The sequence below is a fragment of the Maudiozyma barnettii genome, assembly GCF_903064755.1.
Source record: "Maudiozyma barnettii strain CLIB 1767 genome assembly, contig: KABA2_05, whole genome shotgun sequence".
In the NCBI taxonomy this organism is placed as follows: domain Eukaryota; kingdom Fungi; phylum Ascomycota; class Saccharomycetes; order Saccharomycetales; family Saccharomycetaceae; genus Maudiozyma; species Maudiozyma barnettii.
The window spans coordinates 564,026-588,811 of record NW_024545242.1 but is presented as its reverse complement, the minus strand read 5'-3'; the positions used below and the strand labels follow the sequence as shown (position 1 = coordinate 588,811).

Genomic DNA, 24,786 nt, shown 5'->3' with positions numbered 1-24,786 from the left:
ATGTTATACAATTTTATCAGTGTCAAAATACGAAATAAAAAATAAGAAAATAAATCTGAAAAGACAACTAGATATTGTATTTTGCAAAATAATTTTGAGTTAGAAAGGTTTGTCAAACAAGTCTAAGTACTAAACAATTTCTGCTCATATAAATCAGGAGTTATACTAATCTTGTTTAATTCTCTTAATAGGACCTTATAAACAGTTACTAAGAAGTATTTTAAATGTATTGATGTTTCTGTCTTTTTCACGTCAACGGTCAATTCGTCACCTTACAATATATTTATATTTACACCCTTTTATTGTGTTTAAAGTGACATGAATGACATAATGTAAGGTATGAAAGGTCCATTGATACACAGAAGAAATTGTAGAAATACTGTACAGGCTTCTGAGATGAGATGTATTTTTATATCTCAATAAAGAGTATTATTAATTTGTCTTGAATCTACATATGTTAAAACCTTAGGATGACATATCGTTTGATACCTATTCCAGAAGATGTTTCATGGATGTGTGGGTGTTCCTAATTTGGATAATTTATTGGTACTTACCAAGATAGTCAGCGGCTACTTTATTATAGAATGAAGATGAGAAATATATATAGAGAAGAGAGGGAATGTTTTTCTGTTGTTTTTTATTTTCTTAAGATTACGAGATACCTTTCACAATACTACTATTAAAATGCAACAAATATAGACAACTTTTGAAGTAAAACAAGTTATTCATATATCCATCAAGTGCCAATGGATTATAGCAAGGATCACATTAGTTATACACATTTTATTATGAATAATTATAAATTTAATGAAAAGGATAATATTATCATTTACTATTTCTGGTATTAAATCTATTGATATTCTATTAGATGTATAAAAGTGTCATAGTCGTTCAAAGTGATAATTCTGGTCATGATTGTTTCTCTCTTTTTTTAACACTTGCCGTTCGTTGCACTCCCATTATTTTCTTCGTTTGTAGTATTATTATTGCTGTTAGCATGAATGTTTTTTCCCCGTTTCGATATATTATTATTACTACTGGGGAATCTGCATATCTTTTGACCTCGCGGCAATAAACTGAAAAAGAAGAGAGCGAGAGAGCAAAAGAAAAAACAACAATCAAAATAGGGAAAAGAAATTAGCGAAAAGGAATCATTTTAAATATTTACACATTTTGAACATTAATTAGTCAGTGTTTTTAAATTATAATAGAAAAGGAATTTTTGCATTAGTTTTGAATTTATAGTTTACGTTCTTTTTGAAGAATTACAATCTGTATAAACATCCAGTTGAACTTTTGTATTCTAACAAAACCAAAAGAAAGCAAAAATGGCTTCAATTAATTTGAAAGTTCCATTAACTTCGGAAGAATCTCAATTCTTCAACAATAAATTTAAGCAGTTGGATACTGATTCATTAGGTGTATTAACTGGTGAAAACTCAAGACCTTTATTTGCTAGTTCTGGGTTATCATCACATGTATTATCCCAAATTTGGGCATTAGTTGACATTAATAACAAGGGGTTTCTAAATTTTAATGAATTTGCAGCTGCTTTACGTTGTATAGGTATGTTACAAAATTATCCAACTTTACCAATTAATGGTACATTATATGAAAACCCTTTAAACGCAATGCCTAATCTTCAAGGTTCTTCTACAACTTCTATGCCAAATAACGATTCATCATCAAATATTCCATTACCTTCATCATCTGATATCACTAAATTTGCAGAATTATTTGATAGAACTGCAGGTATGGGTAACACTATTTTAACAGGTGATAAAGCTAAAGATATCTTTCTAAAGGCAAGATTACCTAATCAAACTTTAGGTGAAATATGGGGTTTATGTGATAGAAATACCTCAGGTTCATTGGAAAAACCTGAATTTATTATGGCAATGTATTTAATTCAATTATCAATGACTGGCAATCCTGCAATGAGTGTAGTTCCAAGTAGTTTGTCGCAATCATTATGGAATGCTGTATCTACTATACCACAACAACAACAATCTTATGCTAATAATATGTCCATGCCAGGTACTTTAAGTGCAAATTCAACAGGTACTTCTGCTTTAGGTAGACAACCAACAATCTCTAGAGTCTCAAGTGGTGCATTTAATAATGCGTCTAACGATTGGGTGTTAACCCCAGAGAAGAAACAGCAATTCGATGCAATTTTCAGTTCTTTGGATAAACAAAATATAGGGAAATTAGGATCTCAAGTATTAGTACCATTCTTCTTATCTTCAAAATTAAATCAAGAAACTTTGGCTACTGTTTGGGATCTTGCTGATATTCATAACAATGCAGAATTTTCTAATATGGAATTTGCTATTGCTATGTTTTTAATTCAAAAGAAAAATGCAGGTATTGATCTACCTGATGTTGTGCCAAATGAATTATTACAATCACCAGCACTTGGTTTGTATCCAACTTCCCAACAACAGCAACAGCAGCAGCAACCAAATATGACCATCCCATCTAGAGCTACTAAGCCCTCCTTCCAAGATATGTCTCAGCAAGCTGCTCCACAACAAATACCACAAAACTCTAATAATGGTTCGTTGAATGACTTAATGGCTTTGAATAATACATTTTCTCCTTCTCCTCAACCTATTATAAGAAATGATACTAATAATAGTATGAATTCTGGTAATCATCCAACAGCTCAACATTCTTCAATGAATTTGAAAAAGTTTAACCCAACATCTCAATTCGGTCAACATATCATCCAAGAGGAAGAAGAAACTAATAATTTTTCTGCTCCAGTACAACAACAAAAGCAATCTATGCCTGCTGCTGCTCCAGTGGCTCCAATGCAAAGAGCCGCTTCCGTATCTTTACCACAAGTTCCAAATTTCGGTTCTTTGAATCTAGCCTCTACCGCAGCTGGTGCTGGTATGGGTGCTGCTGCTGGCGCTGCTGCTGGTGGTATCTTCCATAATAATGATTTATTTGCTGATTCAAATGCTTCTACTCAATTATCTGCAGCTACTACAGATTTAGCCAATTTATCAAATCAAATGAATTCATTGTCCAAGCAAGCTACAATTACCAATGATAAGAAGATTAAAGCTGGTCAAGAATTATCTCGTTTGACAGATATGAAGAATTCCTTGAATGTTAAATTAACAACATTAAGAACCACTCATGAACAAAATGTCAAGCAAACTGAAGATTTGCAACGTTCTTTGGTTGCAGTCAACGGTGAAAATGATCAATTGAAACAACAATTGGCTGTTGTGGAAGCTAACTATCATGCAATTGAAACTAAATTGAATGAAAGTAATGAAGAGTTCCAAAAAGTACAAGAAGAAAATAGTAATTTCAAAGAAAACATTAAGAATTTAAATATTCAGTCAAGTGCTTTACAAACTCAATTGGACGAAAAACAACAACAAGTGAAACAACAAAGATCTATGGTTGATGTCAATTCAAAACAATTAGAATTAAGTCAAATTACTGTGGCTAATTTCACCGTTGAGATTTCAGGTCTAGAAGAAAAATTGGCTACATATTTGACCAAGAAACAAGAACTAGAAGATTACGAAAAGACTATTCAAGAGAAACATACCCAATTAGAGACAAGATACAATGAAATGACTGACAAGGAAACCGATTTGAATCAAAGAGATATACAATTGAAGGATCACACCCAACAAATTGAAGAGCAAGAGAAGATTTACAACGACCAAGTGGCTCGTCTACAAACAATGTTTACAGATTTGTCTCAAAGAAAGGAATCATTCGACAAAGCTGACCAGGATTTGAAAGCACAACATATGGAATATGCTAATAACGTTCAGGACCTAGCTGAAAGACAAATGAACTTAGCCATGGGTAAAATGCCAGAAGATACCAAGGACATTGTTGAAAAGAATAAGATGAACAAACAGGTTGAAACTCCAGTATCTCAAGAAGATGAAGACGCTTCAAGAACCGAAAGAAGTGGAAGTGAAGTATTTGATAAGGATGTCCCAACTCTAGCTTCACAAAGTGAACAAGGTGAAACTCAAGCTGCCCCAGATGCTAATCAGCCTCTCTCTGATAGATTCGAAGGTGACTTGAACGAATATGGTATCCCAAGAACTGAGTCATTGACATCTTCAGTGGCTAATAATGCACCACAATCTGTTAGAGGTGATGCAGAAATCGTTGACACTTTAGATTCTCGTATCTCAGGAACTCCGGCTTTACCATCTGCTGGTACCATAACAGGTGAACAAGTGAAGACCACCGATATTCCTCAGAAGGACAATGATACAGATAAGGACTCCAACTTGAGTGGGGCTGAATCTGAAAGTTCTATCCAACACTCTTTAGTGGCAGAAAATGTCGACAAGCACTTTGAAGAAGCTGTAGACCAAGTTAATGTTCCAGGTGGTGTGGCTTCCAACGCCATCGATGAAGAATTCCCACCAATTAGGGAATTGGAAATTGAGGAAAGTGATTCATCAGATGATGACGATGATGAACAATTTGAAGATACTAAGGATGTCATTACTCCAAGCATGCAAAATGTTTCTAGCCCAGTTACCGAGCCAAAGGATGAATTTGATGATGAATTTGCAGGCTTAGAACAAGCTGACGTCGAAGAAGAAAGTGATTCCGATAATGATAATTCAAATGCCGGTTACACAGCTGCTGAGGCAATGGAACCATTTAAGGATGCCAGTCAGAGTGATGTGAGAGATAAATTACAAAGTAACGACTTCCCAGCTTCAGAATCAGTTGTATCAGAACAACAGCAGCAAATACCAGAACAGGAACAACCAAGTAATGTTAGTAACGATGAATGGGATGAGATATTTGCTGGGTTTGGGAATGGGAAACAACCTGCTCCCCAATCACAAGGACAATTACAGCCACCAATTCACAACGCTCTACAGCAACCTACTCCTGATAGGAATTCTATGCCACCTTCCAATAACAGGGTCGACCGTATGATTGCTACAACTCCAAAAGCTCTGGCTATTGAAGAGTTGAGTGGTATGGGTTTCAGTGAAGCTGAAGCTACTAAGGCTTTAGAAAAATGTAACTGGGATTTAGACACAGCTACAAACTACCTACTGGACAACGCCTGAATGAAGTTACATGTGAAAAGAAAAGAAAAGAATAGTAAAGGCACTTGAATTGCACAGTTTATTGAATGACACATGTTGCTATTTAGCGTCTACTTTTATCACAAACTCTTAAAAGATCAACATAAAGATAATGTTGTCGAACTAAAAAAATTAATGAAAAAAATAAATATGTATATTTAATATTTGTACAAATTATAAACTGTTTCTATTAGTAATGCATATGCTTGCATGTGAATCCTCGTGTGTAAGTCGAGTGTAGACATATATAATATAGATATATAAGTGCACCCTTGAAAAACAAAATAAAATAGTAATGAAATTCATAAGAGAGTTTTAAACCTCAAACTTGAGAAACTAAAACAAGATTAACATAAAATCAAATAACTTTATATCCCAAAATGCCAATAACTAATGAACGTCTAATCAACTTAATTGAGTTTAATAATAAACTGGACCCTTATTGGGCTCATCTGGCAATTGCAACAGTAGTTTCCTGTAATTTTCCAGAACTAATACCAAAAATATATATTACAAGACTATTACAGTTACAAGAAGCTAATAAAGAAAAGTCTACACAAGATATACTTCTAAAGACTGAAACAATTTTACTTCATCACGATGAGTTGGACGTAACATTTGCTGATGTGAACAATGCTCAAATTAAATTTAATTCTGAAGTCAAGGAAGTTATCCTTAAAGAAAGTGCATTGGTTGGTATACCTAGAGCTATAAACGGACTTAGATCATTGTATACAACCACTCCGAAATCATTATTGAATGAGAAATGTGAGTTACTTCCTGAGAATACCTTTATCAGTAAAACAGTTAACAGAAAAGATGAATCACATAATTTGCAAAGAGGTCTCGAGCATTGGAACAAAACATATGGTAAAGTCTCAATGAGGATTATAAATGATTTGAATGATTTCTATCCAGATCTGTGGCAATTTATTATAAAGGATGTATACAGCGATGTGTTGTCATATGGCGAAATAATCGATGCAAGTTTAACCAGTTTAGTAGTCATATGTGCACTAATTCCATTAGATGTAAACTCACAACTACGTGGGCACTTAAGAGGTGCGTTAAATCTTGGATGGGACTGTGATTTTATTGAGGTAGTAAGAAATTACTCATTAATGATATCTGTATGGTGCGGTGTCCATTGGAAAACCGATGTGGTGAAGTTATAGATATTGAAATAGTTATCATAAATTATAAAATTAAATTATTAATTTATATAGAGTTGATAGATAGATATTAAATTTATAATAAACTGTGCTATTGAATGGAAACTGTAATCATTAGGATTTTAAATTGAAGTTTTTTAAACTATTGGATTCTCTTGAAAGTTACATCATTGATGGTAAAAATAAATATTGTCAGTTTAGGAGAAAAGGTATATTATTATCTAAATTAACAAAACATTATTTTATTCTTTTCTATTTGAACATCAAAATTCTGAGTGAGGGTTCTATGAATACTATGGTTTTGACATAAAAAAGAGATAAAAATTATAATAATCTCAAAGAATTTAATTTTGTTTGTTATAATTATAGGAGATACAATATAAAAAAGAGAAAAGTTAAGTTATAAATATAATTCCAACCCATCATGAACTTTCACTATTGTTTGATTCTTTTTTGTAGCTAATGTTCAGAATGATTTTGCTACAAATGTATTTTGAAGGTTTAATAATTTATTATAAAAGGTATTTGTGACGTCCTTTGGAATATGTTCATATTTGTTACGTCGAAAAGCAAAAAAGCAAAAGCAAAATCGAAACGAAAACGATAACGAAAACATTATATAATTTATAAATTATTTCAATTAACATACGACGAGGTCTGTATACAAATTTATGTATGTATGTGTATGTTCATGTATACAAAAAATATTGATACTCATTATTAACAAATATGTATAAAAAAGACATAAAGCTATCTTACAACAAGTCATCTTCAGCTTCCGTTATATTTTCTTTTACCTTCAGAAGAATAGTAGTCTTCCATTTATCTAACTTATTAAATTTATCAAAATCAAACACACATTGTCCTAATCTTTCAGCGTCATTTTCGTTAGTACATTCGATTAAATTTTGTAATAATATGGCCTCTCTAGAGTCCACGAAATTTGGATCTTCATGTTGTCCTTCCTTTAATGTTCTTTCAGCGGCGACAGCATCTGTTGCAGCAAGTTCACATAGACCTTTCTTCAGAAAGTATTCCTTTAGGGACCACTGGCTTAATCTGTTACCAATACTATTTTTAATTAATTTGGCAAAAACATTACTAGCCTCAATATATTGATTATCCATTGCTTTCAAATCAGCACATCTAACCCAACATTTGTTAGCTAATGCAATAGCCTGATCTTGAGAGTACCATTCGGCGGCAGTCTCAAAGCTATCAATTGCTTTCTTATAATCATTCAAATCCTGTTCATACATTTCACCCAATTCAAATTTAAAATTTGCAGCTCTTCTGAATTGACCTTTCTTAGTAAACAAATCAACAGCACACACTAAAGCATCTGTCGCTTCTGTAGCATCTCCACTACTCTTGTATGATTTGTATGCATCGGTGTAAATATTGGAAGCTTCATCGTCATTACCAGCTTTGATTTGGAACACGGCTGCCTTCACAAATGCATCACCTGCTAGTTTCAATTCTTTACGTAATTTGTATAAATTGGCTGCTTGAATGCAGAGATCAGCAGCTTCTTCCAATTTATATGAATCAGAACCTCCAAATATCTTCATAAACCCCGATGATGGAACACCTTTCTTCTCTGCTCTATGTAATAGTTCTATAGGATCAGACATTATTGTGGTCTTATATGCAATGTACTTATTTTTAGTAACAGTAAGTTAATATTTATTAGAAAGCTGTAATTTAGTACACTTCTGGTGTTATCTTAAATATCTAATTGTTCATAATTTAGCCTTATTTCAACCTACTATATTCACCATTGAACAGAAAACACATGTGTATGACGTTTACAATTTGAGCTGAAGAGAGGCACTTTGCTTCTGCCCCTTCAAAATATTTCAATTTTTTTTCTTTCAGCGAAAATCAAAAGCAAGCCCTAGGGTTTAACATATAAACCCTAGGGCTTGTGTTCCCACACCTCAAATTGCTTTTTTTGGCTTCTTGGCAGTATAGTTTTCAATTTATAGAAATTATCCAGTTTCTATTCTATATAAGAAGAAGGTCGTAGGTTGCTATATGTGTTGTGGTATCCAGTATTGATCACAGGGCACATATTGGGTATATATTTGCTTGCTGGTGTGATGGAGTTACGTAGAAGGTATGCAATGACGTTTGCTCTGGTCTCGCTATGTTGTCTATACCTTAGGCCTTACAAGCAATGAAAAATTTAAGGCTATAACAGCTACACATGACAAGATGGCCCATTTCGTTGTATTCACGTTGGAATCGTGGCTCTTTGTGAAGATGTTTGCACATAGAAAGGTAAGATTACCTATCGGTTATAATAATCTACAGCTGTGGGGTTATTATTATAATCCCTTAGCTCAACCGATGGATATTGAGCTAGGGAACAATGTAGGTTCAATTGGCGAAACAAGTGATATAATTCAAGTAGACAAATATATTTTGGGAGTCGTTGTATGTACTTTACTGGTGGCCATTGGTAGTGAGTTCATGCAAAGTATATTGACTCGTGGTGCTCGGACCTTTGATCTATTAGATATATTGTGCAATGCTTCAGGTAGTGGTCTTGGAATATATATAGCGTATATAACGGAAACTTAATTTAAAGGATAGGAATATGGAATACATCTAATTGTGGATTCTAAAAAGTATATATATATACAGATACATACATATATAGATATACTTGTTGATATGTCTCTTAGACTAAACTACCTCTTTTTAAAAAACGCCAATTAATGGAAATTAATTAAATTATGTAAACAAATACGAAAAAATGAAAAGTTAAAAAGAAAAAGAAAATATTACCTTTCATTATAAAGTTAAAGAGTAAAAAGAAAAGGTTATTAGATCTTAGGGTGATATCAGTTAAAGAAGTTAATTCGAACATACCATATTTAATTCTGTGTGTGAGTACAACGACCCGCTAATAACATACTATTAATAAATGACTGAAGTTTTGATGAAGGACGAAGATCTGAGACTAACGGATGACGATAATATCTCAAATAATATGAACGGCATCAAATCTGAAAAACTATATGATTTCTTACAGACCCTTTCTACTTGTAAAACAGATGCGGTCAAGAATTTCTGCGATATTACCCCACATGAATTACTACCTCTACTGTTAGAACATTTACTTATTACAATACCGAATGAATTATTCTTGAAGAACAGCGCTAATGATCAACAACGACTGGAAACGATTAATCAATGGATGACAGAGAATTTTGTGAAAATGAACCTTTTCCCATTCACGATTCTAAGGATCTGTCAACTTTGTTACGATCCTTTCAAATATTTTAAGATTAATGAATTGACAAAATTTGTTAATGCGTTAGAGAAATGTTGTGTAGTGACGTCACCATTAGACACCAAGGATGATACAGATCCCGAAGTTAAGAATATAGAGAAGAATCAAAAGACTTGTCTCGGTCCAACTGATGTTGATGAAAACGTTGAGGGTAACGATGATGACGTCTCGTTGGTGAAGATTCCTTGGCTTGATGAAGTGAAGCCGGATCCTGACTTCCCTCAATTCTTGAAAGACATTGATAATATCATGAGTGTAAATTTTGGATACGACGAAGGTGAAGATGATGAGGATGAGGATGATGAGGATATAGAACAACAAGGATCACTGGATGACAACGATATCTTGATGGGTGACCACCCAGGTTCAAACGTGATAGTGGAGGAATACTATGAAGATGATGGTGATATTGAAAGTGGGAATGAAAATATTGAGAATGTTAATATTACTGACCAAGAAGTAGATAGTGACGATGTAGATGACGAGGATTATAATGAAAATGCATCAGAGAGTCCCAGTGATGAAGAGGAAGAGGAGGATGAGGATCTGGAAGAAAAGGGTGTGCCGCAGGGAGAAATATCTGTTCAAAATTCAAAGACTCCACGAAAGAGGAAACCTATGGAATTAGATATATTTGATTACAGTGACAATTCACAAATAAATAATAATGAACTTACGACTCCCAAGAAATATAAACAAGACGATGGAACTTTAGTAATAGAATCACCTGTTGTAACAAATACATTAGAGAACAAGCCTGTTAACATAATGGATCCAAGTACTACTAGGTCCACGAATATACCTGGGGATTCCAAACTTAAGGGTGTCGTCGATTCAACACTGGATAAGAAGACTGTGGTTACCACCAATGTTGCCAGTACTATGATGATGGGGAACTCTGTGTTATATTCACCATGTGATGAAGCTATTGTTGCAGTGAATAATAAGGAAAAGATGAGAGCGATCACTGATATTAATGAGACTAGTCCTTTGGGGAATAAGACGAGATAATATGACTGTATGTACGTGTTGTTTTTATTATTATTTTTATTTTTATTTTAATTATTAAATAAATAAATAAATACAGACAGATAATATGAATATTTATGTATACTTAAAAGAGAAGGGGGGGAAGGAAAGTTGTAATAGTTTGTAATATTGTTGTACATGAAATAAGAATAGTAAAATGAGTAATTGAATGGTAAATTTTAGAGAGAGAGAAAAAAAGGTGTATCAAAACTATGTTGTTTTTCTCATGATGTTTCAGATTACCATCTCAACATAGACATATCATTTCTCATTCTCATATAGTCTAACAAATCTTCGATTTGACCAGTACCAGAGATAGCGATATCTTGATCCCAAACACGGCTACCTGCCCAGTTCTTAATATCCTTAGTAGTGATAGAATCGATCTTCTTAAAGACTTCGGCGGTGTTCAAGTATAATCCGCCGTTTTCAATCAATTCATTACCTAGTAAAGAGGCGTCTCTAGTACGCAAGCTATTAGCTTGTCCCAATTTCAATTTCAATAGAGCTTTACCTCTTTCCAATTCGGTTTCTGTGATGGAGATGGTCAATCTATTCCATTGTTTCAAAGTGAAATGGATCATATCGTCAATCCCACCGACATTACCGATCTCAGTAGAGAACCCCCATAGACCAGTATCTTTATAAGAGTAGGAGAAATGGTTGAACGAGTCACACAAACGGTATTCTTGGATGTTATCTAGCAATTTGATCCCTTGTAGTCTTGAACGTGGTTCATTGGCAACATACGAGCCAAAGATGTTAGCAGCAACATTAGCTACCAGATAATTTGGAGATTTACTACTTTCACCTTCTACAGCCAAAGATATCCAAGCCTTTGGTAAAGTATCATCTCTTAATCTAACTTCAGAACCTAAGAAGGATGACTTAGCGATTGGTGTGGAGATAGACTTAGTGTTTAGTGATAATTCAGAGTCGATAGCTTTAACCAGTTCATCATGTGGAGTATTACCTGTAGCGACAATGGTAGTATTCTTTGAATGGAAGAATTCGTTAGCAAAAGTTTCCAAATCTTCAGGGATCAAAGTCTCCACAGTCTCCACAGTACCTCTAGTGGGTAGAGCCAGAGGAGTATTTTGGAACGCAGTAGAATGTAAATGTTCCAAGACAAGACCCGAATGATTATTCTCTTCAAACTCGGTTATTTGTTTCAAAGTATCCTTCTTTACAGTGCTGAAGATATTTGTAGAAGCAGCGCTTCCTAAAGAGCCTGATAATTTAGAGACAAATTGACTCTGTAAGAAATTTAAAGCTTGTTGTGTATTCCCCGATAGAGTATTAACAGTAAAGGATTGCGATTCTCTATTAACTTTTGACGACAAAGAGAACCCCTTTTTGGCTGCTTCTTGTTGTATACCGGAATGGGTGAAGTAATTAGTCCATAAATTAGAGACACCATTATTATAAAGATTTTCTGCACTTGAACCTGCTGCATATACTAAACCGATAGAGCTAGTCTTTGCATCAGGGTTATATTCAGATGCGACAGTAATACCGTTAGATAGTTCAGTGACTTCAATCTTAGGCAGGGTCTTAGCCACGGTAGCTAGAGATCTTCTAGACATCAAATTGGATGTAGTTGATCTAAGCATTGTTATGTATGTGTGTGTGTGTGTGTGTGTGTATGTATGTATGTTTGTCCAAGTTATAACTGTTTATATCTTAAGTATAAACCTAAACACTATAATATATATATATATGAAAAAGTAAAATAAAAGTAAAATGTAAGTAATTTCACTAACTATAATATTATTTAATTATTCAATGTAACTGACTGTATATGTTTTTTGGCTTCACTCTCCCTTGTTAATTTAATTAATTAATTTCTGGGATCCCATTGGCTATTCCCAGTAAGACCGAGAAGTCCACACTACGTGCGCTCGCTCGCTCCCTGCCCATACAAATAATTTTTCTCTCTGCCCCTGTTCATGTTGGCTGAAGGAATGGGGGGAGGGAGGGAGAACAGAACGAAAAAAATAATGAAGAAAGACGGGCTCGTACCGTGTGACATTCGACACACACGCCCATGCTGCATTCTTCCATCTGATTGGACCGGGTGTGTGGGTTGTGCTCACGTGACAGGCTGAACATCCATCACTATGAACGATGCACACAACTATATATACTGTCAGACAGATTACAACTGGCTGAATGATGTGATGACTACCGACAAGAATAGATACTAACTTTGGTAGTAGTAGTATACTTCAATACATAACAGAAAAACAAGCCCACCTACACCTTCTTTCCGTATATATATATATATATATTGTTATGATTATCGAGAAATGAGGGTGGTTATATCTACATTTCTTTGAGCAATATCACATCGTAAGTATATGTGTAGATTTCAATTAACCCAAACGTAGTAACTAACAAAGAAAGATCCATATGTATATGTATATACATATATTTAATAAAATCCCACACTAAGCTGTATTCATTTCCCTTCTATTCAACCCCGCCATCTACATGTAGTATATAATATTATTTCGCAGTACTAATAAATTAAAAGAAATATGTCAATAGAGTAGTAGTAGTAGTAGCAAAGGTGACATCAGGTTCCTCTCGTGTGACTTTTGCGTATGACGGAAAAACAAAGGCAGGGTGAGTATGTAAGTATGTAAGTATGGGTGTGTGTGGTGTGGGGTGTGGATATGCGATCCGTTATACCGATTAAAATCGAAACGATAAAAGAAAAAAAGGATAAACGGATGAACGGATGAACGGACAGATGGTGCGGCTATCTATATTTCATGGTATATCATCGTCGCTCGCTCACTCTGCTTCTGAGTAATATCTGCTTTTCTGTACTTATGTGCATTTGCAGATCAATGCCCGTACAAAGAAGAAAGTGGCTGTTTCATTTTTCGCTGATTACTGACAAATCTCATTCGATTTCAGCTGATTTTGCAATGGATATCCGTCACAGAGCCAATCACATCAAAGACCGATGGCCGGCTGCCCCCTTCCCCTCGCTCCTTTTTTTTGTGTGCATGCGTGATTTGTAGAGGAAGGATTAAGTAAGGGACCGAGAGAAGCGAGAGAAGCGAACGGCAAGAAAGGGTCTCTCTTTCTAACCGGCCTCGGTATTATAATTTTGCAGTACTAATTATCACCCCACGCAATAACAACAGCCAACTACTATTACTGTTAATAGTATGAGAGCGGCGGGTTTCTTTCAGTCGAGAAGAACTTCGGGATTTTTGCTGTGAAATGGTGATGATATTGATGATATTGATGATATTGATGATAGTAATGCATTCTCGGATTCGTCGGTTGATAAATACACATACATTGCATTACATTACATGGAAAATAAGTCATCCAGGGTAGAAATTTATCTTGTCGGATGAAAGTAAATCAGTTTTCAGCTTAGCGGTTTCAAGTGAAATATTTTCTTTTTACATTAGTTCAAGGTAAGACAATTGTAATTTATTGTAACTTGGTTGGCTGTTTCTGAGTTCTTTCTTTTTTAATTTATGATAAGTCATTTGATCTCCTTGTATATATAAGGAGATGTCGAGAATAATGGTATGATTATCTTCAATGGATAGATCTTAGAATTTATTCTTTTTCTTTTTCTTTTTCTTTTTATTATACTTCATATTTTATATAAATATTCGACACATTTTATCTGTTTTGATTTGAAACATACATACACACACACACACCTTATCCATATAAAATATAATATTCTTTACATTCATATAAGAACATCACACTCTACACACACACACACACACACACACAATGCTATCTCAAAATAATTTACAACAACAACACCAATTAATGAATTTAGCAAGAAACAAATTGGTTACTTGCGTTAATATGGAATCACAAAGTAAGCAGTACGATTTAAGAAAATTAGTAGCTCATGCTAATTTATACGATAAATTATCATCTAATATTGTATTAAATAATAACTTAATTAAAGAACAATACTTACGTGATCAACAACAACAAGAATTACAAAAACAACATCAACATATCGAACAAGTCTACGTATCTGACTCGGACTCAGACTCTAATTCTGAATCGGACTCGGACTCTGATTCAGATTGGGATTCTGTCTCTGAATCGGATTCAGATTCGGATTTTGAATATGAATACGATTTCGGTGAACAAATCGATAACGTTCCACGTCATTGTAAAATTGAAGACTTATCTTTAATGCCAAGTGTAAGTCATAAAGAATACGCCTCTATGCATTTAGATAAACAACAAGTCTCTGCATAATCATTATTACATCATACATTTGAGAACGTTCCCTTATAATCAAGGAGTTTTCATTTACTTTCGCATTATCATCATCATCATCATCATCATCATCATCATCATCATCATCATCATATATATATATTCCTGTCGTCGTTCCTTTAGTCATCTTTTTTATTTATGCATTTATATTTATTTATATTTATTTATATTCTTCCTTCAAGTTAAAATTATATTCTGTTCTTATGTTTTTTTTAAATTATTGTTATACTTATTATTATTATTCATTTATTTATAACCTTCAGAAATAACAATTTATAGGTATGGTTTACAATTATATTCATTACTTGAGATTAGGCTAGGTTGTTGGAACTTCCCTCTCTACAAATATAGATCTAGACCTACTAAGAATTATCAAAATATTAGGAAAAAGAATTAGGGGTATGTCAATTTTTACTTATAACCGTAATCTTCAATATTCCAAATGTTCCGTGGCTTAACCCCATCTTTCACAAAGTAAAGTGTAAGTTTGTGATATGTATATATATATACATATGGTACTACGGATATAGCTGATGATCACCTCTCTTGAACAAGGCATAGCACCAGCGCTACCATTTATTAATGCATTCGAGTATTATTCCATAGTAGTATAAAGAGTGACTGACTTCATTAAATGATATATTACATCGTTCACACCAAGTATTCACCTCTCTATCTATTTATTCATTTCTTGGCTTCTCTACTTTCCCTCAATTCGGCAATCTGAGTGACACCGTCCAGGGGAAAAGGTAATGAATGATGTTCTACTTTCTGTATATATTCATATCTACAAATACGCACCATGTAACCACATGGTCACAGTAAATAGGTTCCCAGCTTCTAAGTAAATTCATTGTTAGCCACGACCATTTTTTTTAAAGGTTCGACACTTCTCCACTTTCAAAGAATCGATATCCTCGAAGTCCCAAGGTATAATAAGGAGCATGAACATTACCTAAAAGGAGAAAAAGCAGCTAGTATTTATATTACTGAAAATATAGTTTTCCTTGTTAATTCGGGTATATCTGACCCCAAATGTGTCTCTTCCTCTCATTTAAAAAATGATTAAGGGAAGATTGATGATGCCAAACTTCGATTACTTGCTCATAACAAAATTTCTGCCAGCAAATAATGAACTTAGAGTATTTCTTAAAGTAAATATTTGCCAAGTATATTGACAGGTTAGATGAAAGGATTGGCTACCAGGAAATATGTAAACCTTCGGAAACATTTGGACAATATGATACATTATTCTTCATTTCATATCTAGTGAGTTTGTTACTAGAAATTTATGGGTATCATTGTCAAAATATTCAAGTGCATGATATAATCGTTTATTATCATTTCTAAAAGATTAAATTGTATGGAAGAAATATGGTTAATCGGTTTCTGGAAACTATTCTTTCGGTCCAACTTGTTAATATAGTTGGATGGTGTAACTTCTAAGGATTCTAAATCTATTAGATACATCTAAGAAACGTCATTGTAAACTAATAAAGGAAATCCTTCAACAATTTTATCTTCAATATTTAAAATTATTGAAGCAGTTAATCTTAGATTAGCTAGCTGTTAACCAAAGATGGAGTACATATCTGCAGTAATAACTATATTGACAGTTCTCTTCCTTTGAATAAAGTTCCTTCTATTCGTCACAGGCAGGGATTTCTGGAATACTAAATATTTCCTTGAAGTTCAGGGTACTTATTATTTCATTCATTGCATTCATGACTATCCTACGGTCAGTTATTTTGTTTGAAAGTACCAATTAATCTCTGCAATAATGTTCCTGTTCTTCCATTAGAGACAACCCAGAAGTATTAGATATTATCATTTGTTTTTTATTTTTACAACTCTTTCAAAAACCTAATATTTGTAAGGTGAACGTAACGCCTCTAAATACACTATTCTTTACACCATAAAACATATTTTGGAATTATATATAAATGTTTACGAAGTAATATTGAACTATTAAACTGTCTGGTAGTTGAAATAAAAAAAACAGTATCAAAATATTAGTAACTGGGGAAAAAACAATATGTTGCTCTTACAAATTCTTCTCCCTTCATAGCGATTTGTAAGACAAATGTTTTTGGGAGTTAAAGTTGCAGTACTCCTATTATCATAAATTTATAATAAAAGTAAATGGATAAAGGTTATATATTTGTGTACTGTGTTACACCTCATCTAATGCATCGAGGAAAACTGAATTTATTCTTTGAAAATGTAAAAGGAATGAATCTTTATATAACCTATCGCGACTAGTAATGAATATGGTTACACGATGAGAAACAGATTTACTGTCACTGTGTGACTATGTCGTTAGAGAGTCCTTATTTGTAGATATAAATATTTATCACTTGATACGAAAGTATATCTATATTTTATTATGGTGACAACCTTTCATAGAGAACCGGCCGCTGCCTTTCACGAAGTTTCAAAATCTCAAAGGGTGGCAAAATGAAATGTTAACACTCTTTATGATGGGAGGAGCGAAGGGAATCCCTTTTCAAGTGGGTTGATTATATTATAAAAGAGAAGAATCATTCACCATATTAATAATAAACATACGTAAGTGAAGGTATCTATATATATAACAAGCTCTCAATAATGAATACAGTGGCTTCAGAATACTCATCAGAAGTGCAAAGCACGCCAATTGAACACAGCTTTAATCCTTATTCAGATAATGGTGGTACTATTTTAGGTATTGCAGGTGAAGATTTTGCAGTCTTAGCAGGTGACACTAGACATACTACTGACTACAGTATCAATTCACGTTATGAACCAAAAGTGTTCGACGTAGGAGATAATATTGTAATGTCAGCCAATGGGTTTGCCGCGGATGGTGAAGCTCTATTGAAAAGATTTAAGAACAGTCTCAAATGGTACCATTTTGATAATAATGAAAAGACTTTATCAATGAGCGCTGCTGCTAGAAACATTCAACAACTATTATATGGGAAGAGATTTTTCCCTTACTATGTGCATACTATTATTGCTGGTTTAGATCAAGATGGGAAAGGTACAGTATATTCATTTGACCCAGTTGGTTCGTACGAAAGAGAACAGTGTAGAGCAGGTGGTGCTGCAGCCTCGTTAATTATGCCATTTTTGGATAATCAAGTCAATTTTAAGAATCAATATGTTCCAGGAACAGATGGGAAAGAAAAGAGACATATTAAATTTTTAACTGTCGAAGAAGTTATTAGATTAGTTAGAGATGCATTCACATCAGCTACCGAGAGACATATACATGTAGGTGATGGGTTAGAGATTTTAATTGTGACAAAAGATGGTGTAAGGAAGGAATATTTCGACTTGAAGAGAGATTGAAAACGTTATAATCCTACTTATATATATATATGTTGATTTAAAAGTATAATAAGGTCCAATATTTTTTTTGTAATTATGAACTATATTTAAGTATTTTTATTATTTATTTTTTTCTTGGCTTTTCGATATCTATATGTAAGGTGTAGGGGATATCACAAAAGTGTAATGCTTACATATGAATGTATGTATCTATGTGAGTGTGTATGTGTGTGTGTATATGTAAGGATGAAACCAATCTTCTTCTTTATCATATTTTTTTATTTCTGTTTGCTTAGACATAATGTGGTAAATCACTTTTATTACCTCTAATGACTTTCTTATAATAAATGTAAAAGAAATCAGAATAAATTAATGTTTGAATAATCCCAGCAAGCAAAGCAATACTTTGAACTTTTTCTTCTGCATAATATCTCCAAGCCCAATTTGGAATATATAAAGCTCTGTATAGACCTAAAGCAAAAATGTAGTGAATGGTTAAACTTTTAGATTTCCCACTCTTTGATAACATGAACAATTGAGGCAAGATGGCAAAACTTTCCAACCATAGAGAGAAACTCCAAAGAATTTCAATGACTGAAAACTTATAGTTCAATACTAGAGATAATGCAAAACTAGCAGCTAATATATATTGAATCTTAAAGTTATCAGCGAGAATCATTTCTTTATAAGCAATTGAATTACTCTTTTGGTAACTTTGTAATAATACCACAATGTACGCCGAGGATACAATGAAGAAAATCTTCATTATAGTGTTGTAGAAGGAAATATAGTTGAAAGTCAATAGATCTACATAACGAGTTATGAAAACCAAAGCATATAAAGTTTGAGTCTTGAAAGAAATACCTTCAATCACATGAGTACTCCGAATAGTGTAGATAAGGATCAATATACTTGCCAAATGAGACAAATCACCTAAGATTCTGAAAATATTCATCTTTTATTTTTGTTTTTATTTTATTTATTTATTTTGGGATCCCCTTTAATAGTGATAATATGAAAACGATATGTTGTTGCGTGGATTAAAAGGATTAATGTATAAGGTTGTATTTCAATTAAAATAGCAACAATGGTACCGTATAGTAGAGTAGAATTGGAAGACTAGATGATAATATATATGTAGGAACGAACCAAGGTTAACAAATCACGAGATTAAATAATATCTCTTACCAATTTTAATTTTTTAGTATTTTCATTTAAGATGTATGCCTATGTGAATTTGCATTTCAATAAATGACAAGCTGTCTGTTACAATAATATTGACAAAATATTTCAAAATCCCCGCCATTTGATTTTTTTCGTTTCGTCTCTTTTCTATTTGAATATTGAAGAATTCCGCTGTTTAAAGACAGAAAAATGGCGCAGGGAGTCGTTGGGAGACCCAAAAATTAAAATTTTGGTGTGATTGTGAGGGTAATCCCCCAGTTTTTTGTTTAATTTGATTGTTATTTACTGCTATTTACGCTATGTAGTTGCATATATATATATTACTACTGGTTGTGGCTGTTAGAATGGTTATATTTTGAAAAAACTTATAGCTATCATCGATAATTGCTATAAGTTTGTAGCGTGTTGATGATGATAATATTATGTAATCGTAATTATCAGTCACCTTGACAACAGTAACCACAGTAAGAACGCGCGCAGAAGAAATGAAATGAAATGCTGTTTAGTTACCCTGTCTTTAACAGAATTTAGATTATTGCTGAAATGGTAAGAAAGGTCGGACTTTTCAGTAGTTTGATGTTGGTCGATGGGAAATATATTGGTTAAGAGGGAATGTGAGCTTGTTTAAGAAACTTTAGAATCTCGTTATACACTGTCTTACATTACAAAGCTTTTTAATAGTTTATTCAGGTTGTCTGACATAAACTGGTTTTGATTTTGTTGTTTCGTTTGCGCTACGACTTCTAATCCTTGAAAATAGATATATATATATATTCAAGTTACAAAGGGAGTTATATTGTTTTACTATGGGTTTCTTTAAGGATAACGTCGTAATTGAATTTTTTCATAGATTTTTTAGAAAGCCAGGTGATATTTTAATGTGGTTATTTACTGGTTTAATAGTGACTAGTACTCTATATTTAATATTAGCTCCTTTCCCATCAGATTTTGGTATTGATAATAATATAGATAATAGCAAGAAAGGTAAAAAACGACTATGATTACATTTTTGAATCAACTAGATGTTGAGTTTTTTTGTTCATCTATTGGTAGGAGTAAAGAATTGTAGCAGTGAGGACAAAGAGCATCACCGCGGGAAAGATATCTATAACTTCACTATTGTGTTTTGAGTGGGGGTGGTATCAAATACTGAGTACACAATTCTATAATATATACTAATACTTCTTTCGTATTTGTAATATATGAAATCTATATTTAAATAAAATTAAAAATAAGAATATTTATCACTTTCATTTTTTTGTTTACTCTGTCACTGTGTTTAATAGATTTTTGAAATTTTCAAATACCTTAAAAAACATAAAATTTCCAATAAATTTACTTTATTAAAAATAAAAAAATAGTAGTTTCTGTTTAAGATAGTTAGTTACATTAGGTAACTATAGATAAGGTGGCTGAGGTATTCAATATGATTAAGTTCGTGAAAGCTTGAGAGAAGTTGCCCTTTATATAAATATGTAAGCTCATATTCTTCATTTAATGAAAACTCTAGAAGAAGAGGACGTGGTAGATTATTATGATCTTATTCATTAGTTTTTATTTGTTCTATTTAAGTGACTCTACTATCTAATAATATACATATATAACAATAAAAAATATGAATCAAGATATATGATTACTATATATATGATGACAAATAGGTGATGTGGAAAATCCATTAAATTTCTTAAATTTTTAATTTTTTTTTTGAAGTTTTAAAGCAGTAGACACTTTAATAAATCAAGCAATCATTATTCCACAGTTTATTCACTCTATATTTCTTTTCTTTTATTTTTGGAATGTAGGAAGAGCTTAGAAATCGGTAGATTCAGATCCGGTGTGGAAGTCGTACTTACCATCGATGACATCGTCTAGAATACCAGATGCAGCTGCAACTAGACCCAAGAATGGCTTGGATGGGTCCAAAACCTTGGATGTATATTCTGGATGGTATTGAGTAGCAACGTAGAATGGATGGTTCTTCAATTCAAAGATCTCACAACGCTTGTTAGATTCATCCTTACCAACAAAGACTAAACCATTTTCTTCAAGTTCTTCGACAATCTCTGGGTTGATCTCATAACGATGTCTATGTCTTTCTTCAACAGATGCTGGACTGCCATATAGTTTTCTAATCTTACTCCACTCACTGTTATCTTGGAAATAAGTAGGTCTTAGACCCAGTCTCATGTTACCACCCATAGTGGCTTTGTCAATCTCTGGCATGTAAATGACAACTTGGTTTTCTTCATCTAAACCTTCTACAAATTCAGTAGAACTGGCTTCAGTTTTACCAATGACATCACGAACAAATTCAATAGTAGCAATTTGTAGACCCAAACAGACACCTAAGTATGGAATCTTATTTTCACGAGCCCATCTAGCGGCATGAATCATACCTTCGGTACCTCTAGTACCAAAACCACCTGGAACTAAGATACCATCAGCGGAACTGACTTTGTTCCAAGCTTCATGGAATTTAGCCTTGTCGACCTCTTGAGTTTCAGGTTCCAAATCAGTAGAGTCAACCCACATAATATCCAACTTACGACGACATTTCATGGAGGAATGTTCTAGAGCCTTAATGACAGAGAGATAAGAATCCTTCAAGTTTGTGTATTTACCAACTAAAGCAATCTTAACGGTTTCCATAGAAGCATCGAAGTTACCAGTAGTTTTCTTCCACTTGGCTAGTAATTCGTTACCCTTTTGCTTATCATCATCAGACAAAGTAATATCGCATAAATGTAATCTGTTGTGCAAGTAATCAATCATCTTTTGTTCTAACAATAGTAAAGGAACGTGGTAAGTGGAGTTAACATCATGGACATTAACAACTTGGTCAGAACCCACATGACAGAACATAGCAATCTTATCAATAGTGGATTGTTCCAATTGTTCGGAACATCTACATGCAATCATGTCTGGAACAAGACCTAATGATCTTAAATCCTTAATTGCAGCTTGAGTAGGCTTTGTTTTCTGTTCACCGTGAATAACTGGAACCAAAGAGACGTGAATCAAAGCGAAGTTTTCCTTACCAACCTTGAATTGGAATTGTCTCAAAGCTTCAACGAAAGGAGCACTTTCAATGTCACCGACAGTACCACCAAGTTCAATGATACAGACATCTGGTTCCAAACCAGTATCGTCAACAGGAATACGAGAAACACGTTCAATCCATTCTTGGATAGCATTAGTCAAATGAGGAACGATTTGGACAGTTTTACCTAAATAATCACCTTTTCTTTCCTTAGCGATAACGTGAGAGTAAATCTTACCAGTAGTAATGTTATGGTCTCTGGTTAGAGTAACGTTCAAATAACGTTCGTAATTACCTAAATCTAAATCGGTCTCACCACCATCATTCAAGACAAAACATTCACCGTGTTCCAAAGGAGACATAGTACCAGCATCGATGTTCATGTATGGATCGATCTTGATAGAGGTAACCTTTAGACCTAAGGTCTTTAAAAGCATACCTGTAGAGGATGCCAACACACCCTTACCGATACCTGAAATGACACCACCTGATACAACGACGTACTTCATCTTTTTTAATTCTTTATTAAGTTTATTTATTTGGGTTCAATGATAGTTTTCAAACTGAGTGTGACAGATCTTAAGCTGTAATAACTCTATTCAAACGGATAAATATTTATAATAATACAATATCCTCAAGAAGTAGCAAGAAAAAAGCAAACTATATACAAAAGTTAAACAGACGTGGAAAGGGGACGTGCTGTGTCATTAAGAACAAACCAAGTTCTAAACCTTTAAGAACGCCATATATATACTAATTATTTTCCAACCTCATCGATGAGGTTGGAAAATTTTTCGTTTTTCGTTTTTCGTTTTTTTTCGTTTTTTTTCTTCTTTTGGCGCAAAGGAGACCAGAGAATTAGCAGAAACTGCGCCGTTTGTTAGGGCAAATCAATCTTACAGTGAGCCATTCTCTTACTTAACAATTTATTCATTAACGATTTTACTATTAATGACGATACCTCTGTGATCACCATAGCAATGGCGTCTATAAGTATGCATGTTTATGTCTTATTTAATGCTGTTTGGGTGTACTTTCATTCAAGTTGTGAATATATATATATATATACGTATGTGTGCGTGTGTGTGCAATTACTACCATTGGTTAACGCCACTTTTCGTGTGCACTTTTAACGCTATTAGCAACTGTTGTAAAACCTCATTTTCATTGCTTACTTTTGTGTCGCCATCAAGTGTGATATTTCGAGAAGCTGCCAATTTTGTCGCTGTATTGGTTGTTTGGTTGGTACTCCCAGGACGATATTGTTGTAATTTTTTCGTCAGGTCATTGTAAATAGCAGTTTCATCTTGTAAAGTAGATACCAGATTCCTATTTTCTTCTAGAATATTCTCTACATTGGCATCAATCGCTGTGCTTCTGTCTAGTTCTTTCTTCAAGTTTATAGCAAATCTATCTTCACCACTCTGTACATCGTTCAAATCTTGTTTGTTTGCTATCATTTTGTTCAATCGTTCATTGGTCTTGAACAACGCAACTGATTTATCCATTGAGAAACGAGCCTGGTTTCTAAGCTCCAGAAGAGCTACTTCTCTATCATTAAATTTTATGTCATGCTTCGTTTGTTTCAGTAGATATAGTTCGTCTAATGTTTGAAGCAATTGATAATACACTTCAACATGCCTTCTTTCCAATTCCCGTATCTCCCTTAATTTCGACTCATCAATAGACATTTTTTTAATATTGTATTGACCTATTCTCTAAATAATGATATATACTGACACTCAAATCCCCTTACGAATAACATACAAGATTGCTGGTATGTTTATAACTACTTGTTTATCTGATATTGACTAAAACCTTTTCGTTTGTTTACCTTGAATACATGTTCCTTTTTTTTTGGGGCATCCCATCCCACGCAAGATCATTCAACATTATTAAAATTACTACCACTCAAGAAGAAACATAATCTAGATATAGTTATTGCTGCATCACAATAGATTATTGCAACGCAGGTAGGGATTATTACAACTCTATGATCTTTAATACTTGCGTCTTTTAATGGTTCCAATATAATTCAATGATGAGATCCGTACACCACACTGCGAAATTGCAATGACCCGTGCATTTCACGCGTTTCTTTTTTACACAAGATGAGCCTTAAATTTTTAAGAAAGACATCTTCAAAAGTGTTTATTACCTATGCATTCAATATATCATAATGATTAACTAATTTGGAATTAAACACTAACAAGGCTTGTTTATTGGGTGGAAAAGATAGAATCTTCGTAATAAAAACACGATACTGATAAACTTCGGTGTAATATCACGTTGTTTACAATAATTATCTAGGAATAAATTATTTTTAGCAGGATTGAAAATAATTGAAAATTTTCATACAACCAA

At 33.4% G+C, this 24,786-nt stretch overlaps 12 protein-coding genes across 12 annotated transcripts; 7 read left to right on the top strand and 5 right to left on the bottom strand.

Annotated features, from left to right (window-relative positions):
- Positions 1–1,328: 1,328 nt before the first annotated feature.
- Positions 1,329–5,084, top strand: EDE1 (Ede1p; the record flags this gene model as incomplete). Its single annotated transcript, XM_041550901.1, has 1 exon — positions 1,329–5,084. The coding sequence occupies one exon, from the start codon at positions 1,329–1,331 to the stop codon at positions 5,082–5,084; it is 3,756 nt and encodes a 1,251-aa protein (XP_041406835.1).
- A 398-nt stretch (positions 5,085–5,482) lies between these two features.
- On the top strand, positions 5,483–6,277 carry KABA2_05S05874 (uncharacterized protein; the record flags this gene model as incomplete). Its single annotated transcript, XM_041550900.1, has 1 exon — positions 5,483–6,277. The coding sequence occupies one exon, from the start codon at positions 5,483–5,485 to the stop codon at positions 6,275–6,277; it is 795 nt and encodes a 264-aa protein (XP_041406834.1).
- A 752-nt stretch (positions 6,278–7,029) lies between these two features.
- Positions 7,030–7,908, bottom strand: SEC17 (Sec17p; the record flags this gene model as incomplete). The annotated part of the gene is made up of 1 exon (XM_041550899.1): positions 7,030–7,908. The coding sequence occupies one exon, from the start codon at positions 7,906–7,908 to the stop codon at positions 7,030–7,032; it is 879 nt and encodes a 292-aa protein (XP_041406833.1).
- A 583-nt stretch (positions 7,909–8,491) lies between these two features.
- On the top strand, positions 8,492–8,860 carry KABA2_05S05830 (uncharacterized protein; the record flags this gene model as incomplete). The annotated part of the gene is made up of 1 exon (XM_041550898.1): positions 8,492–8,860. One exon carries the CDS (start codon positions 8,492–8,494, stop codon positions 8,858–8,860), a length of 369 nt encoding a protein of 122 aa, XP_041406832.1.
- Positions 8,861–9,206: 346 nt separating this feature from the next.
- PSY4 (Psy4p) lies at positions 9,207–10,586 on the top strand (the record flags this gene model as incomplete). Its single annotated transcript, XM_041550897.1, has 1 exon — positions 9,207–10,586. The coding sequence occupies one exon, from the start codon at positions 9,207–9,209 to the stop codon at positions 10,584–10,586; it is 1,380 nt and encodes a 459-aa protein (XP_041406831.1).
- Positions 10,587–10,843: 257 nt separating this feature from the next.
- COR1 (ubiquinol--cytochrome-c reductase subunit COR1) lies at positions 10,844–12,217 on the bottom strand (the record flags this gene model as incomplete). Its single annotated transcript, XM_041550896.1, has 1 exon — positions 10,844–12,217. The coding sequence occupies one exon, from the start codon at positions 12,215–12,217 to the stop codon at positions 10,844–10,846; it is 1,374 nt and encodes a 457-aa protein (XP_041406830.1).
- A 2,161-nt stretch (positions 12,218–14,378) lies between these two features.
- Positions 14,379–14,864, top strand: ECM13 (Ecm13p; the record flags this gene model as incomplete). Its single annotated transcript, XM_041550895.1, has 1 exon — positions 14,379–14,864. One exon carries the CDS (start codon positions 14,379–14,381, stop codon positions 14,862–14,864), a length of 486 nt encoding a protein of 161 aa, XP_041406829.1.
- A 2,628-nt stretch (positions 14,865–17,492) lies between these two features.
- On the top strand, positions 17,493–18,218 carry PRE7 (proteasome core particle subunit beta 6; the record flags this gene model as incomplete). Its single annotated transcript, XM_041550894.1, has 1 exon — positions 17,493–18,218. The coding sequence occupies one exon, from the start codon at positions 17,493–17,495 to the stop codon at positions 18,216–18,218; it is 726 nt and encodes a 241-aa protein (XP_041406828.1).
- A 271-nt stretch (positions 18,219–18,489) lies between these two features.
- ERD2 (Erd2p) lies at positions 18,490–19,152 on the bottom strand (the record flags this gene model as incomplete). Its single annotated transcript, XM_041550893.1, has 1 exon — positions 18,490–19,152. One exon carries the CDS (start codon positions 19,150–19,152, stop codon positions 18,490–18,492), a length of 663 nt encoding a protein of 220 aa, XP_041406827.1.
- A 1,036-nt stretch (positions 19,153–20,188) lies between these two features.
- On the top strand, positions 20,189–20,383 carry MIN6 (Min6p; the record flags this gene model as incomplete). Its single annotated transcript, XM_041550892.1, has 1 exon — positions 20,189–20,383. One exon carries the CDS (start codon positions 20,189–20,191, stop codon positions 20,381–20,383), a length of 195 nt encoding a protein of 64 aa, XP_041406826.1.
- Positions 20,384–21,191: 808 nt separating this feature from the next.
- On the bottom strand, positions 21,192–22,931 carry URA7 (CTP synthase URA7; the record flags this gene model as incomplete). Its single annotated transcript, XM_041550891.1, has 1 exon — positions 21,192–22,931. The coding sequence occupies one exon, from the start codon at positions 22,929–22,931 to the stop codon at positions 21,192–21,194; it is 1,740 nt and encodes a 579-aa protein (XP_041406825.1).
- Positions 22,932–23,516: 585 nt separating this feature from the next.
- On the bottom strand, positions 23,517–24,113 carry MCM16 (Mcm16p; the record flags this gene model as incomplete). The annotated part of the gene is made up of 1 exon (XM_041550890.1): positions 23,517–24,113. One exon carries the CDS (start codon positions 24,111–24,113, stop codon positions 23,517–23,519), a length of 597 nt encoding a protein of 198 aa, XP_041406824.1.
- Positions 24,114–24,786: the final 673 nt, after the last annotated feature.